This window comes from Paramormyrops kingsleyae, chromosome 17 (genome assembly GCF_048594095.1).
Source record: "Paramormyrops kingsleyae isolate MSU_618 chromosome 17, PKINGS_0.4, whole genome shotgun sequence".
NCBI classification, from domain to species: Eukaryota; Metazoa; Chordata; class Actinopteri; order Osteoglossiformes; family Mormyridae; genus Paramormyrops; species Paramormyrops kingsleyae.
Window position 1 is genome coordinate 15,540,144 of NC_132813.1, and position 16,187 is coordinate 15,556,330.

At 51.6% G+C, this 16,187-nt stretch overlaps 1 protein-coding gene across 3 annotated transcripts in view; it reads right to left on the minus strand.

Annotated features, from left to right (window-relative positions):
• Window positions 1–11,853: 11,853 nt before the first annotated feature.
• The window catches only part of limk1a (LIM domain kinase 1a), a 28,664-nt gene continuing 24,330 nt past the window's right edge, over window positions 11,854–16,187 (minus strand). For all 3 annotated transcript variants that reach the window (XM_023818024.2, XM_023818025.2, XM_023818026.2), the window contains 2 exons: window positions 15,732–15,889; window positions 11,854–15,411 (listed from right to left, as the gene is read on the minus strand). In XM_023818024.2, coding sequence (XP_023673792.1) covers window positions 15,249–15,411; window positions 15,732–15,889 — 321 coding nt within the window. In that variant the 3' untranslated portion in view covers window positions 11,854–15,248. The remainder of the gene's footprint in view (window positions 15,412–15,731; window positions 15,890–16,187) is intronic.

Here is a 16,187-nt window from a genome sequence, read left to right on the forward strand (position 1 = left end):
GGCTAGAGAGGTGGAGCCTAAACGAACATCCCCCCCCCCCCCCAAAAAAGATACGAGAAAGATAGAACAGCCCAGCTGAGGGGAGGAGCTGGCTAGGGGGCGGACTGACCGCGTGCCAGGAGCTGGGAATAAACTGGAGGCAGAACACAGGCGTGTACACGCACACACACACACACACACACACACACACACACACACACACACACACACACACACCTGGCCTTAGTGGGATACAGCTGCTTTGGGTCAGATGTTCGGTTCCATTTTCTGCACACTAGACCAACGCCACTGCAGTGTCAACGTGTTCAGCAACACTGCGCGTTAAGCCACCACTGAACGCTAAACGGACATCCTTTCTCTCCGAGGTGTCTAAGCTCTGGGCAGACAGAGTCAATCTGTAATACTGGACCAGCTCCCTTCAGTACTGTCAGCAGGAGGTTGGGTCACGGCAGGGGGACTTAAAGTGGCCGTTTTTGTTAACAGTGCTCTGGTGAGTCTGCATCGGGGTACATGCAGTCGGGTGGAATGGGGTTTGTCTTTTAGCCTTCATGCTGCCCACCACCCCACCCCCCAGGGGGCCCGCAGATGATTCTTTGAGGTTTGACCCCCCCGCAGAGATGGTGACAGAAGCAGATGGACAGAAACGCTTCAAAGACGTGTCGCAGAGATCGACCAGTAATTGGCAGGAAGTCACTCTTATGTAATAAATTACATAAAAATATCTCGCTGTTGGAGATCTCTGGCCAGCTACTCTTCCACCGTACACAGCTATGTATATATTTATCGTTTTAGTGAAGTGCATCTTTCGGCATCAGTTCTGGGATTGGCACCTACAACATTCTGAAGATCAGTCTGAGCGCTTAAACGTGACCTGCATGGTCACATGACTACAGGCATGGCCAGACCAGCACATGCCACCCTATATGAGTGGGAGTTTGGGAGGCGTGACTTGTACTGGACCAGCAAACCCACAAACTACACCAGCATGGACCCACCGGGAATAAGCTCCAGTCTCGCCCCTCCAGCTGCCCAGGCTGGCATTGGGTCACGACCCACGGACAGCTTGCAGGTTCACAGGGAATCTGAGGACTAAGCGCAGGTCCCAAGAAGCACTCGCATGCCATTGGAAACACTGCTGCCATAGCAACACCCTTTGCAGTCACGACACAACACGCAGCCTGTTTAGCAAAGTGGGTCACACCCCCCAGCCACCCGGCGAGCGCATTGTGGACAAGCTCCAGCCCACAGGAGCCGAACACACGCGCAGAATGGGCGCGCAGAATGGCCGCGTTGAAGCGCACACGTACGTCAGGGGTATCTTCACACCTTCCACTGCACCTCCCCCCCAACAGCCTGAAAATAACTCAATCTGAATCTAGAGCAGTCCTCGAACCCGCCTTCAACCCAAACCCACACAACACTTCCAGAACTTCCTGCTTTGAGCGTCACACGAACCCACAGAAAGCTCGAGGGCTGCAGATTGGAGAGGCCGCCGAGCACTCTGCCCCCTGCTGGCTCCCCACCTGCTCTACAGCACCATAGCTTAGACACCGGCAGGTAAGCGCAGATAGGAGGAAAGAACCGGCCCAAAATGCAACTTCTCTCTGTCCAAAAGAGTCACATTTAAATCGCAATAAAGTAATAAATCAAAAATCACACTGAAATTATCCATTGAAATGCAAAATTTTTTCTGCATTCTTCAGCTAAAATATTGGTTGAATTCAGCCTCAGTTTTTTCATAGAACCCCACAAACACCCCACTAAACTAAATGACGGTAAAATAAAGCTTGACAATTAAATGTTTTCATATCTCAAAAACCATTAAAGATAATGACCTGAATTTTTTGTGCCATTTAGAATCAGAATAAACCATCATGACATTAAATCTAACCTGAGCCAAATTTTTTTTAACGTTTCCCTACTTATATGTGCATTTTTGACCTCCGACTCAGATAAACACAGGCAATAAAGAGCGAAGCTGTTAAAACCTTCCTGTGGGCACCCTGCCGGTGGGCTGCTCAGGCCCCGGGCCCTTCCGACCACAAGGCCGCTCATCCGGAACGTACCGCAGGCGTCTCACTCAAGTGGTGGAGCATGGAAGAAAATTCCTGGGCCACGAGACCGAGCGGGACCCGGCGTCTCGGCAAAGCGCTGGGTCAGAACGAAGATTCATTTTCCACTTGGATGAGGGAACACAGTTGGCTCTGGCTGCCACCTTAAGAAAGCCAATGTGCTGGTGATTTCCAGTCCCGGGGACCCTCTGCTGCCCTCATGCAACAACCTGCTTAGCAGCCAAGTCTAGCCAATGCCAGCTACCAGTCAGCCTTAAAAGACAGATTACAGGATTTTGTGGATATTGCCCCATGACCCCGGCTAGGTCAAGCGCTTAGGTCAGGTGTGATGTGGAAGATGTTGGCACATTTTGTTTGTTGCCCGGTACACCAGGGCTCTCCATGACCCCCAGCAGCAGCATGGGGTGCCCATTGCCCCGGCAACAATCTGGCCACAATCCCCAGTTCCTCCCAGTCCCTCGAGAACAGTGGGTGGGATCAGTCCTCCAGCAGCAGCCGGAAACCCCCGTTGTCCCGGTTAGATTCCTCCAGAAGGACGTGTACCAGACATGATCCAGTTCCTCCCAGCCCATCTTGCACTAGAGGCAGCTTCAGGGTTTTTTCTGGGGGGGGGGGGGGTCCTACCAGCTGCTCAGAAACTAATAAAATGTCAAATAAACTTGGAGCTACTTGCTTTTTGCGATGAGGTTACTCCTTGCACATCTGAAGCACATCATCCTTGCAGACCTTCCACCTGAAATTTAAGGGACCCCCCCAAGTGAGAATAACTGTGAGTGGGGAACACAGCCTCCCATTGGGTCATACGCCTCAGGCTGGCAGAGGAAGGTTCTAGAACATACCGTGAAATGCTGGACAAAAAGAAAACAGAATGTAAAACTGCCCCAGAGCTACTGTAATAACTTAATCATATTTTGTACATTTTTCACCCCCCAGTCTCAGAGCTGGAATCTCAGGGTTGACCTCAGTCAGATTCTCAGGCTGTCGCTCTATTAATAGTTCAGCCATTAGGAAAAGTCTCCCAAGAACTGCTGGCACATCCCAGTAAAGGAAAAGGAAAGGCGAGCTCTCTATGGTCCCTCTCTTACTGCGCTGGGTGCGTGAATCACCATCACTCACTCACGCCGGTCGGTCTACCGGCAAACCTCAGCTCAGAAGCACACTAAACTGCAACAGCAACTTGAGGTGGTCTCTGGACGTTGTCACTACAAAGCACCAGGCTCCACCACAACTGTCAGTGTTGGTCTACTGTAACTCCTACCTCTGGCACCCTGGGAAAAAGGCCACAAAAATATGTGAAACATCTGAAAAGAAGCCGAACGGCCGCATGCCACGTGACGGGGCCCGGCCGCTCACCGGGGAGGGTCTTAAAGGCCAGCGATCAGATGGGGTTCCTGGCAGAAAGAACGAAGGCTTTGTTTTGTCTACAAAACGCACTTGCGCTCAGGTCCATTGTCTAGGTGACAGTTACGAAATCGGCAGCCATCCTTTGAAGCCTGGAATCCGACACGACGCTTCAGAGAATGGACCAGGACCAGGGTCACTCTGGGTTGCTGACAGCCGGCTAAACATTCCTGGACTGGTAACGTTCAGGTTCTCGCCTTCACATCCAGCATTAAGGCATTTGAAAATGATCCACGGCTGGAGCCAAAAACTCCCCCTAATCGCCCCCCCCCGCCCAGCACCCAGGGGACCGGACGGCTACTGATGCAATTATATTAGTGCTAAATTTGTCACGGAACAAGCTGGGGATATGCAGTCAGAGGCACCCGGCTGCAGCGTAACGGATGCGTTTGGGCTGCGGGTTTGCTGGTCTAGTGTCTGCAAACACTGCCAAGGTCAGGAAAACAGTCTCCACGGGTGGGAGTGGGGGGGGGGGGTTCACAACATGGTCATCAGTGCCCTGGGTCAACAGGTGGGCCCCCCCAGAGTTCCCACCCCGGTGTGGAAATGGGGAGGTGGGGGCAGCTTTGCATGTGTAAGAATCCGAGGCATTCCATTCTGTCTTATGCCAACCCCCCCCCCCCCCCAAAATGGAGCCATCCCAGGAAACCACAGGGGCACATTCCTGTGCCAGCTGCACCTGCCTGGGGGGGGGGTGGGGGCGTGTAGCCTGCACGCTAGCCAATGTTAGCACTCAGCAGTATGGTGACAGGCTCCTCTGGCACCCCCCCATGCAAAAGAGCAAACTGGGAGCTGGGCAGCCCTCACGCACCAGTGGGACACGTAAAAGTGAGAGGCAAGGCAGCCAGTGTCCCATAAACGCCCTCCATCTGCGTTCCATCAAACTGGAGCAAAACACTGAGCACAATCAGCCCCAACGCCCGGCTCCGGAAACACGGCACACTCAGCGAGCTCACGCCGCGGAGAAGCCATGGAGCCACCACCAAAACAGGTTTTATTGGAAGGAGACGACGACATCTGATACGACCACTTCAAACGTTTAATAAAAATTGACACAGAGCAGTCTTTTAGAACACAAACCAAGGCTACACCCAAGGCTGCAGCATTTATAAAATCAAAAAAAATAAAATAACTATTCTGGGCTCTGGTTTACTTATCAAGGGTACACCCACACAGAGAGACAGGCCGTCCGAAAAGCTGCCCGAATCAAACCTCAAGACTCTTATGCATGAGACATTTACAGCTTATTGGTTAGTGACCGAGCCAATCGTTTTCCCCGGTAATGTTTCAGAACAAGCGCCCCCCCCCCCCCTAGTTACATTTCTGTAAGGAGTGGGAGGCTACCTTGGCACAGAAGTATAAATCAGCCTGGCTGTGAGACCACAGAGGCAGAGTCTGTGTGTGTTGCTCCTGATTACGGGTAAACTGGCGTGTCACGTCATCACAAGACGAGAACGGCAGGAGAGACGCAGGCCTCAATGGGCGGCCTGAAGTAAACGAGGGCGTGAGCAGCCCGGGCACCGGCTCCGCAGGCCACATGCTGGGCGGGCACTTCCGGGAAGGGGCGGAGCTTGGCAGAGCCGCATCACACGGGCAGCCACCAGCGGGCGAGACGTAAACCAATACAGGGTGTGGGATCACGCAAGGAAGGAATTCAGGGAATGGAGGGCTCTCGATTTCCCCCGATACGCAGACTCTGCTCCCCCTGCGACCCCGGAAACATGACTGCCAGTCCACACTGTAAACAACCGGAAGGGCCAGCCGGTCATTTAACACAAGAAGGTGACACAAAGACAAATCGGGTGACAGACGTGCGAGGGGAACCTCAGCGGGTCGGACTGAAGCACTAGGCGACGTCATCTTTGTTCCAACCCCACGCTTCAAGGTTCCTCTGACATTATGGGGTTTCCCCGCAATGGTGAGAACATGCCACCATTACCCTCCCCCAGCACTAACAAAACAAACATATTCAAGGACAAACCCTAACCGTCACAGCCACGTTATAAAAGCAGCCCCAACGATCACGCAGCACGTGATGCTGGCCAGGAAGAACCAGTCTAGACTGTCAGGATGTATAGGAACAATCCGGGATTATTTACACCCCCATACCATCCACTCACCTCCACGGGCGGGACACAGATCCCAGGGAGCGACAGATGGGGCAGCCCGAGCTGGAGGCTACGGGCACACGGGTGCCCGGCATGAGGGCCACGGGCACTGGGAATGTTAGCCAGGCGCCAAGCCAGGTGCACGTTCACCAGCACCACGGCGCGAAACTGGATCTCACCCAGCACCTGCTGGTTCAGAGTGGGGGCCTGCACAGCATGCGGTGTTTCGGGGGCCGGCGGGGGAAGCTTCAAAGCACAGGAAGGGGCGGTCCAATCCGGTCAGACATAACTGTGTTGGGGGGCAGGGGGGGGGATAAGCAGAGCCAGGGACCGGATGCAACGATGTCAGGACAGCTCTGAGGATCCGTTACCCAGTCCGGCTCAGCAGCACGCCATGAACCATGTGATCACACACCACCGACGGGGCCGTCCTGTTGACCCCCAAAATCAGCATCATCTGGCCATTACCAGAACCCCCCCCCCCCCATCCATCCCCTGATTTCTGCCATCACCCAAGTTTCTGGGCTGAATTTGCACGGCAAACCTCACACGCCCAGACACGGCTGTGGACCGGAGTATGAATCCCACAAGCCCAGGGGAGCGGCGGCCATTTACACTGGACCTTTCAGATTAATGACTTCCCAGTGAAAGCAACACTGCAGCGAATAAAAACAAGCCCATAAATCTCCCTGGAAATGAGGGTGTTCCCGTTCAATCACTGGCGAAAGGGACCAAGGAAGCCAGAACACATCCCATGTCTTTTCCCCAAACCCGACACTGAGCACTGCATCAGAGCCACGCCCCTGGCAGTCAACACCACATGGCGTGCGGGACTGACTTAATCCTGTCCAAAGCGCACAGAGTGTGAGATGTGAAAGCTCACGTGCCCCCCTGCAGCGCTGTGACGGCCCAGATCGTTCACGGTCACCAGTCCTGAAGCCCAGTAGGGGTCATCGCAGGGGCCATGAGAACCGGACCACAGGAATATTAATAGAACACGCTCAGCTGGACGACACTGGACAGGACCATGTCACATGGAAGGAGTGAGGAAACTCTGGTATTTCCAGGTCACCCACCCGCAAAACCCCAGGAATGAGAGCGGGACCTCCACCAAGCCTACTGGGGGGGCTAACCTAACTCAGCTGCAGCCAAAGTGCAGCAACACAAGGTCCAGCCTTCACTCCTGCCACCACCCCCTCAGTGTCCCCTTGCGACAAAATGCACACTCTCTGACAGATAGGAGAGGCTTAAAGGTGCCATCCGCGGGAGATGAGAGAAGCCACATGGACACATTACCCATAATCCCCTGTTGTGACTGTTAACCCTACTCCATTTTCTCGTGATGATTAGAGAGAAATCCCAACCAGAGAAAAACTGGCCCGAGATCCATGATCCGGGGTTCACATTTAAGGGGACACCTCCGCCCTTTAACCTGGGCTGGGTTGATGGCAGTATTATTCTGTAAGAACGGCGAAGCTCAAAGCGGTACCAGCTGAGGGTGCCGGGCCCGTTGTGGCCAACAAGCAGGACGAAGCCCAAACTGCTCACCACTGGGGGATTATATCTTACAAAAAAAGTGAATTCTGTCCCACAGAACGTTTATGGAAAATCATCTGGAAGCTGGATTACCATAGAGACACCGCGCCATTGTACAAACCGCGCCTCCACCAGGCATCGCCAGAGGCAGGGGTGTACCAGCGCGGCTGACGGCGGCCCAGGGGCGATTCCGACACCCAGCCAAAAAGGTCCACCCAGAAACGGTGCAGGCGCACACTCCAAAGAGTGAGCAAGCGGCAGCTTAAGGTGGCCGAATTCCCGAAAAACTGGTGCAGAAATGTACTGGGTTAAAACCACGGAATGCAGCTGGGAATGTTTCACATGGCCTGGATGTGGGAGTGACCCCCCCCCGCCCGGCCTCAGCAGGGCCCTCTGTGGTCACTGCGTTTCCCTGGCTGGCGTCCGCGCAGTGACATCAGGGGACTCAGGCCGGACACTCGCGCCGGCTGCCAGCCTGCTCTCCCAGAGACAGCTGCAAGTTGGGCACCACTGCCCATCACGGGACCTTTGGTGGGGCTCAAAAACGTTCCACCCCTCCCCACCCCACTCTGGCCTTCACGCCTCCCCAGGTGGCTTTTCCGTTTAGACGCAAAACAGCGAGTCTAAACACAGCTGTAGGCTGTCCTTTGTGGGCAGCTACGGGGGAGGGACGTGGGGAAAGGGGCTCTGACAGAGTTGGCGGGGGTGGTCCGAATATCACTGGTGCTTCTATGTAGGGGAGTCTGAGTCTGTGAATAAAAGCTGGAAACCAGAAGAGGCGTCCTGATAAATGACGTGCGTAAATGCCATGGAGGTCACGGTCTGATTGGAGTCGCGGCAAACCGGAGAAACGACTAGAAACGGCTCCACCCAAAGCAGCGGCAGGGCCCTCAGGGCGAGCCGTGCCAAGCGGGGCTGCGGGTACGAAACCACAGAAACCACGAACGGCGGGGCCTTACCTCATCGTCTGGAGGATGCACAGGGAGGGCAGAGAGGCCATTCAGGTGTGAGGGAGGCGTAGCCAGGAGACGGGAAGGAAGCGGGAAGAGAGAAGCGTTAAAAATAAAGACAAGAACAGAGAATTGTGGACAGTTCTATGCCCCTGTGGGCTGAAACAGACCAACATAATATTTAATCCTAATTGCCGCAGCAAGAAGCCCAATTTAAACTGTGGCGGTCCTGGCCGGGCTCTGGAGTGCTGCAGCCGGACACCATTACATCACCAGTGCCATGCTACCATTGGCTGATGGGGCAGAGTCGACCGCGAGACTCCCGACATCATGGGGCCCTGGCAGAGTGGAGTGACAGGGACACAGAATCCGTGTGGCTCTCGGCTCTCTGCAGAACAGCCCTGATTAAGGGACGCTGTCAAATCCACTCGGATTTGAAAGCCCCCCCCCCCCCCCCCCCAGTGTGGGGTAACTGGCACCGTCTCTCTCATTCGTACAGGGTTGAGTCAACCCCCCCCCCCCGACGGCCGCCTCCCACTATAAGCAGGTTCAGGCTCCCTGCTGCTGTCAGGTCACAGAGGCAGACGCTGTGTGCCTGTGGATGGCAGCTAACAGAACTCTCTGTTTATTTACTTACGCTTTCATGGGCTTTGAGGGGGGGGGGAGGGGGGAGCGCGGGGGGAGACCGTGACAAAGAAACTGCCATCATGCGTAAAACCCAGCAAGCGTTATTGCTGACACATTCCTGCAGCTGCGGCCCCCCCACAAGCACCAGACAAACACACCGCGGCAGAGATACCCTGGGTCAACAGAGACACCCCCACGCTAATTAGCCACTGGAAAGGGGGCTGACTGAGTCGCTGACATTGGTGCCCACACCGGGCTTGGCTGATGTCCACCGGATGGGACCACCATCTGAAGATGGGGGAGGAAATTAAACTGGAACACTGTCTGACCCCTTCTGGAAGAGATTGTCTAATAAGGACAGCCTTATTACCTGCTGCACTGGAGGGAAACTCACCATTACAGCATGAAGGGCCTGCAGAATGTCACCAGTCTAAACCATGTCACTAATTACCATCCCCACAAGGATCAATGACTGATTAGCTGAAAGGGCTAATAAATGGCACCTTTATTGATTACACTGACCAGTCTACTCTCGCCTCACACTTTAGGTCTGATACCACCAACCGACTGCAGACATCACCTCCGAGCGTCCCTCGTCCCTGCAGAATCTGCCTCACTCATCACCATCAGCACTGATCTCCACGGCTTGCAAAGGATTCACTAGAGGTGAATATCAGTCTGCATCAATTTGAACCTTATGCAGCTGTAGTATTTAAAGTATTTATAGATAAGAATTTCCGAGAAAGACAATAAGCTTAGTTTTGGGCATGTAAGCTTGAAGTATGAGACAGACAAAGATTAATCACTGTTGCAGATTTGGGGGCTTTTCCATCCAAGAAAAGCCCTTTTAACCAATGATGATTACAAACCTTGCATTTCCAGAAGGGATTTTAACACCCTACAGGGTTAATTCTTGTTCAGAAAAAGCACAACTGTACATTTAACAATTTTAGCGAACTTCCTCCAATGTACTGGCTCAACAAGAATTTCCAGTGTGAGAAAACAATATCTGCAAATATGATAAATGGGCGATCTGCTCACTGGGTCTGCTGGGGAATTATTGCAATACTTGGGAAGAACACGACTTTTTAACATTCTTGAACATGACCAGGGGTCAAGCTGCATCACTGGACTGCAAACAAAAAGTTAAATGCACCAAACAAACAAGGGCCCCGTGACATTTTCTTCCCGAGCTCCGGGCCGCTCCTCCGGAGACCCGGTCTGCCGGGACGCGCCTTTGCCCCGCTCCGCAGCGCCGTCTCCCGCACGGCTCCCCATCACTGATCTGATTCACAGCCCCATCAGCCGGGACCCATGGCGCATCATGAACCAGCTCTGGTTAGACGCAAAAGTTTCCATCAATCCTGCGCGCTAGCCGGTTACTCTCAGCGGTCCGAGCACCTTTAAACGCACGGCAGCTTGGGGCGGGTAAAATAATGGCACCCAGATGAATACCGGCTTTACCGTAATTTAAGCGGAGTTACCGTCAGGCGCAATACATCGCAGGAGTGTAGCTGGACCTCTGGGTCTTTTTCTCGGGCTGCAGCGCCGCATAAACACGGGCGCAGATAACATCGATGTTCAATAAATATTCTCTGACCCTCAACTACAGACTGGTCAAACAAAAATGATGAAATAAATCAGTACACAGAAACGGACGCGGCGTTTTGGGACCGCAGAACACGTACTAAAAGCAGCACCTAACCGAAACGCACCTGGACTATAGGCTCCCTTTTCGTACCAGTATAACGCGGCTGTAACCCGTTTACCTGCATGGTTGCAATCTACTGCAGAAATTTCGACAATTTACAATAAACCAACGTACTTACCGTGATTTACCACGGAGCTCCGAAACCTGCTGTTGATTGACAAATTATCCATGCTGCTGTCTCCCAGTTACTTTACGGGGTGAAACGCCGCTGCTTTGCTGCCGTTTATTTGCCTGCCGTATTTCCTCTGCGTTTGCAGGGAGCCGGACGCGCCAGACGGGGATTAAACGCCAGAGCCTGCGACCTACGGTGCTCTGCGACTGCGGACTGCGAGGTTCTTCGATTGCAAACTGCGCCTGCGACCTACTATGTTTTGCAACTACGGACTGCGAATCAAGGGTCTGCGACTGCGGGCTACGACTGCGCAGACGGGCTGCGCGCAGCCAGGACAGCCTCTGAAATGCAGCAGCTGCGTGACGTCGCACGGCACAAAAACAACAGCACATGGGTGACCGCCATGGCTGTCTATGGACGAACTTAACAGCGCAGATCGCAGAATCACATTCCATGGCGGATAATTTGAGTTTCGTTGCACGGCTGTCGCTTTTGGACAAGGCGGTGTATATTTCCCAGTTTGTGCAGCGGGGTGTTTGCTTGGGGCGACTCGAACCGCTTACCTTGCGGAATAGGATCACTGCGGCCGCCAAGTCTCCGCAGGTCTCGTCGACTGGGTGAAATGAAGCGAATATACTTTAAAATGTCATTAGTCTGTCCGCTCGGAAAGCCGCACGGAGCGTATGTTCCCGGGGGTGTATGCAGGGGCACACGTGTTAGGACCATAACAATAACACAGGAATGCGGAGATCGCCTCATATTTGTGTAGATGCGTAACAGCAACACACCCAGTTTGACAAGTAATATAACCGTCATTCGGATAATCAGGTGTGTTTGCGCTGCGTCAGAGAGAAAATATGCTCGAAATTTTCAGTAATGTAGCCGCAATGTATATCCCCGACCGCTTATCCAGTATAGGGTTGCGGTAATTTTATACTAAATATATCTATCCTTTGACTATTAATACATTGCGAGCTGTTAATTTCCTGTAGTGCAAGGAATGCGCGTTCAAAGATACCGGCGTAGAGCTTTGCAGAGTTTGGCCTTATGGCTAAATGAGAGATTAGCCGCTTTTAAGAAAAGCAACACGCCCTTTGAAACAATGCCTCGTTTTTTTCGTTTTACTACACAGCTGTGTTGGCCTCTCGTAAGTTTTTGTCCTTCGTGTACAGAGGAAGAGCTTTGAAGATCAAAATATGGATACATCGTATTGGCAGCCAAAACAGGTACATAAACATTTGTGTATGTTGGTAAGTGAAATTAAGGAAACCACGACATGTTGAGCAGCGGACAGTTTCCGGATTCAGCGATAAATAATAATCACACAGGAGATTAATTTAAGGAGTGGCGATTTTATTCCAGCCGTGATGTACAGTCATCTCCTTGATTTTTCAATAATCACTCTCCTGATTAAAGTGCAGAAATGTTTTCACAGCTTGTGTAAAAATTAAAACAAAGTGGCAATAAATAAGGATGACAACATTAACAACAAAAATCATAAACCTCAAATGTTAAAAAAAAAAAAGAATTATGTTTGGAACCGACAAACGTGGTACACAAAGACAACAGATGGAAATTGAGCAATGATACAAATTCTCTTCTGACTTATACAAAATCATTTTAAACTTGTGTCACAAGTCCTTGGCAAGGCTAGCTAAAACAAAGGCACGTCAATTTTCAGAGGTAATGATCCTTTGTGAAGAGGAGCCCAGCACTCACAGACATGCCAAAAAAAGATTCACACTTCTGGGTGTGATGGAATGGAACCAAAATAGCCGTGAACACGCTGACGCTCTCGCACACCTCGACTCACCCAGAGGTTCGTTCCTTAAGTGCATCACAAACAGAGGTTTTGGACAGTGGGATACTGTTTTCCAGTTGGAGTATTCTGTTCTGCAACATCAGTAACTTAATTGCTTTACCATCCTGTGCAAGAGCGTTTGTTTTGCGTGCTGTATTAAGTGCTTTCACAATGGAGGACCAGGCCCCAGATGTGTAAAATGTACAGTGTAGGAGTCATGGTGCAGAGTGACACGGCCATCGCCAGCACAGAGCATCTTCTTCAAAGGATCTTTCTGCTTGGGGACAGGGACTGCAGCTCACTCCAGATCCATGGCAAAGTGGAAAGGAACCCATTTAAGGAATCGGAGTATGTTCTAGGCCATTTAGGGTGTCTGAGTAGGGAACATGTGATGTTCGCCATGAAACCTTCCCTGGGGGGCGTCCCGTAGTTCATAATTAGTCTGGAAGAGCAAAGCTGGTAATAAAGCTTGTGACGGGGAAACTGACGTTCTGTCACGTTGCAATGCATACTACAGTAGATGAGAGCAATATTAACACCACTTCAAATCTGGATTACAGTAATGTCAGAATTCCATAAGAAAATGAGGTCTTAGGATAAGGACATACTTAGACAGATCTGCGTGCCATTATGAAGGCAATGTCCCTTGTCAGGTTGACTGACATCGGTTATCTGATGACTATTGGATACGTCCCAGGAACCACGGCCTCCCAAAGCTGTAGAAGGGAACTGGCTTGTGGAACGGACACCCTGCCACCTCCAGCTTGGTTCCTCTCCGTTTGCCACACAGAGTAGAGATGCTGCCCCACCTCTGGAAACCCCCCCCCCCCTCCAAATGGGGAAGGCTCCGTCAGACTTTCATTCATTTACAAAAGAAAATGGTGCACTCTCATCTTCCATAAACAAAACAGAAAGGAGGAGGAGATGCCCAGCCTCGCGGACACTATAGTGCAAACAAAATCAGATAAAAAAAATATATATACACAAAAAGGTTTTGAGTGGTTCGGTTGAAAGAAACGGTTGCTGTGGCTTTTCCTGTCCCCTCCTCAGCCAATCTCCGCTGTCTGGATACACTTTTCCGTCCTAATTTTTGCTTTTATATCGCTGTTTACTTGTTATTTTTTCTCCTCTTGCAGGAATAGCTCATTTGAAAACAGAAGCACTAACACCTAGCCTATTTTTGTGTGTGTTTTTTCTTTAAACCATGCAGAGAGGGCTTGCTATGTACAGTACGTTGACATTTACAAACATATTTACAGCCAGCGGGCTTGTGTAAACAGGAAGCTCCACACAGGGGTGGGGCTGGTGGGAGGTGGGGAGACACAGACATCAGTGAGGCAGCTTGTGAGGGACCTCCCCCTGCACAAAGCGCCCTCCGCGATGCCCTAGGGAATAGCAGTGACAGCGCTGCGCTAACACATGCACGGTGTTCAGAAGCTGCAGCTTCTGTTGGGATCTGCTTCTAAAATACTCTTAATTGTGGAGGCCACCTGTTTCTCAGCAAAAGTGGGTCTGTGGGGCTGATGAGAGGCTCTCAGTGCCGACCCCAGAGTGACCGATATACGCTTCGTTACGAATTCGGTGATTACAATGGACGACATCTAGAAACCTGATTAGCCACATATGCAGCACAGAAGGCCTCCCTTCCCCGGACAAGTCCACAGCTCACAGTGGGAGAGCCAGCGGCCAGGCTGAAGTAAGCGACCTAACACCACACCCTTCCCGTCTGCCGGTCCGCTGGATCGTTCCCCACAAAACGGCATCATGGCACGAGACACCGCAAGCAGCGCTGTGGGCTGCAAGGGAAAGAACATGGGGGTCGAAGTGCAATGGTGTGCGTGTGGGGAAGCCTGGGATGAGGGGAGATATCCTCCGTCACTACGCAGACTGTGACAGCACCAACAGGAAGTGACATCAGTACTACCTGGGCCTGCTCTTACGAAGAACTTGCTCCAATTTGGCTTTTGCCTGTTTTTTTTTTTCCTTTTGAAATTCTCATCATGTCTCTTAATAAAAATATGGCAATGTAGCATCGATATACAAAATATTTCTGTACATATACAATATTTAAAACATTTACATTACTCGATTCCATTAGCTATATACACGGATGATGTGTGAGCAGATGACCAGAACTCCATAGGGACACTGTTACAGATGAGCTGAGGTGACAGTCAGGAGATCTGCAGACAAATGGAACGTCTGACAAATGTGTGTTAGCTTCCTCAGCTAGTCTGACACATTTGGTGGCACCACTGCTGAAGGAACACAAGGGGGCAGAAGTGAGACACCAAGGTCATCTGTTCCCTTCTGTCAGATGCCATCCAAAAAGAATTGCATCCTGCGTTACCACAGAAACGGCCATGTCATTTAAAGTCCTGACTTCCTGCCTGTTTTCCAAATGGAAAAAAAAAAAATTGCAAAAGGTATTAAATGACACCAAGAGACGTCACCCATAAGCACACAGCACGGGAATACAGCAGAACAGGCCAAAGCTGAACAAGTAGCATTTGTGGGCTAAAACACAAACCCGAGACGTGCAACAGCACAAACTGGCCATCAAGATCGTGAGATAGATTCGCAACATACACTATCACGGTGCTCATCACACAGAAGCTGGGACGAGAATGACGTTCCAAGGTCTAGGACTGGCCCAAAACCACGACAATGGCTTGAGTGGGATTTGAAAGAACAACTTGAAGCATTCTGGGCAGCATCCCAGCAAAACTGCCCCGACAGTGATTGCCACAGCACCCCCTTGTGGACATCATGCCAACATTAGTTATCTATATGCCCTCAGTGACTGCCATGGCACCAGTCAGCACTGCTATGTGTGATGGGGCTCAAGCCCCTCTAAAACCTCTCAATCTACGTCCTTGGGGACTAGCAGAGACCCGTCACCTCCAGCCCCGTCCCCCCCGGAGGACGCCCTACTCGGGCTGCTCTGGGTGCGTGTGTAGCCCGTTGTCCGAGCTGGGGTGGTCCTGCCAGAATTTGCGGTGTACTTGGTCCAGCTCAGAGGTGAGTGGCAGTCGGATATCCAGGTGCATCTTTAGGTTTTCCAGCCATTCCTCCAACTTGGCAAATGCAGGTCTGCAGGATGAACAGCCGCTCTGTTATACCCCCCGCACATCTCTCCCAGCTATCCACAGCCGTGCCGATCAATACCATTAGCTCTTTAGCATGCCCAAGAGTCCCACAGCAAAGATTCATTAAGCAGCTGCTTACAGAGAGACTGGGATCTCTCTATGTGTTTTGTGTTCGAAGACCATGGGTCTCTACCAGTTATTTTTGTATGGCTGTTTACAAATTTAGCTACTGTAAGGCTATTTCTTGAAGCATTTCTGGTTGACCCAATGACCTTGTGGTTACCAGGTCATATTCTTTGAAGCCGCTGGCGAGCTGGTTCTTACCGCTTCTCGGCATCAAGGTCGCAGCACATGACGGCCAGGGGGAAGAACGACGAGGGGCAATCTGCAGGGTAGTAGTGCTCCAGGAAGCCCTTGACATTGAGCCCGAAGTCCATGCCCCGGGGCAGGTAGTCTGGGTCTGCATTCACCCTGCCGATGATCTTCCAGGGAGAGGGTAGACATGGGCCAACGTCAGACAAGCAAAGAAGCGGCAAGGCTATTGGGAGACTGCGTTCAACTTCCTGGTGAGCACTAACCACATGAGGAGAGCCTCCCTCAAAAATTGGTCTGTAATGACCTGCTTCTTAAAACCACTGTGGTATTTTCAGATTTTACAGTGCCATGCAGACAAACCCTTGGAAACTGCCTTTTACGGTCGCCATCTTGGTACTCGCTATTAAAGCCAGCAGCTGGAGCCATTTTAAAACCTTAACGCCCAGCCCAAGATAATTCCATAGC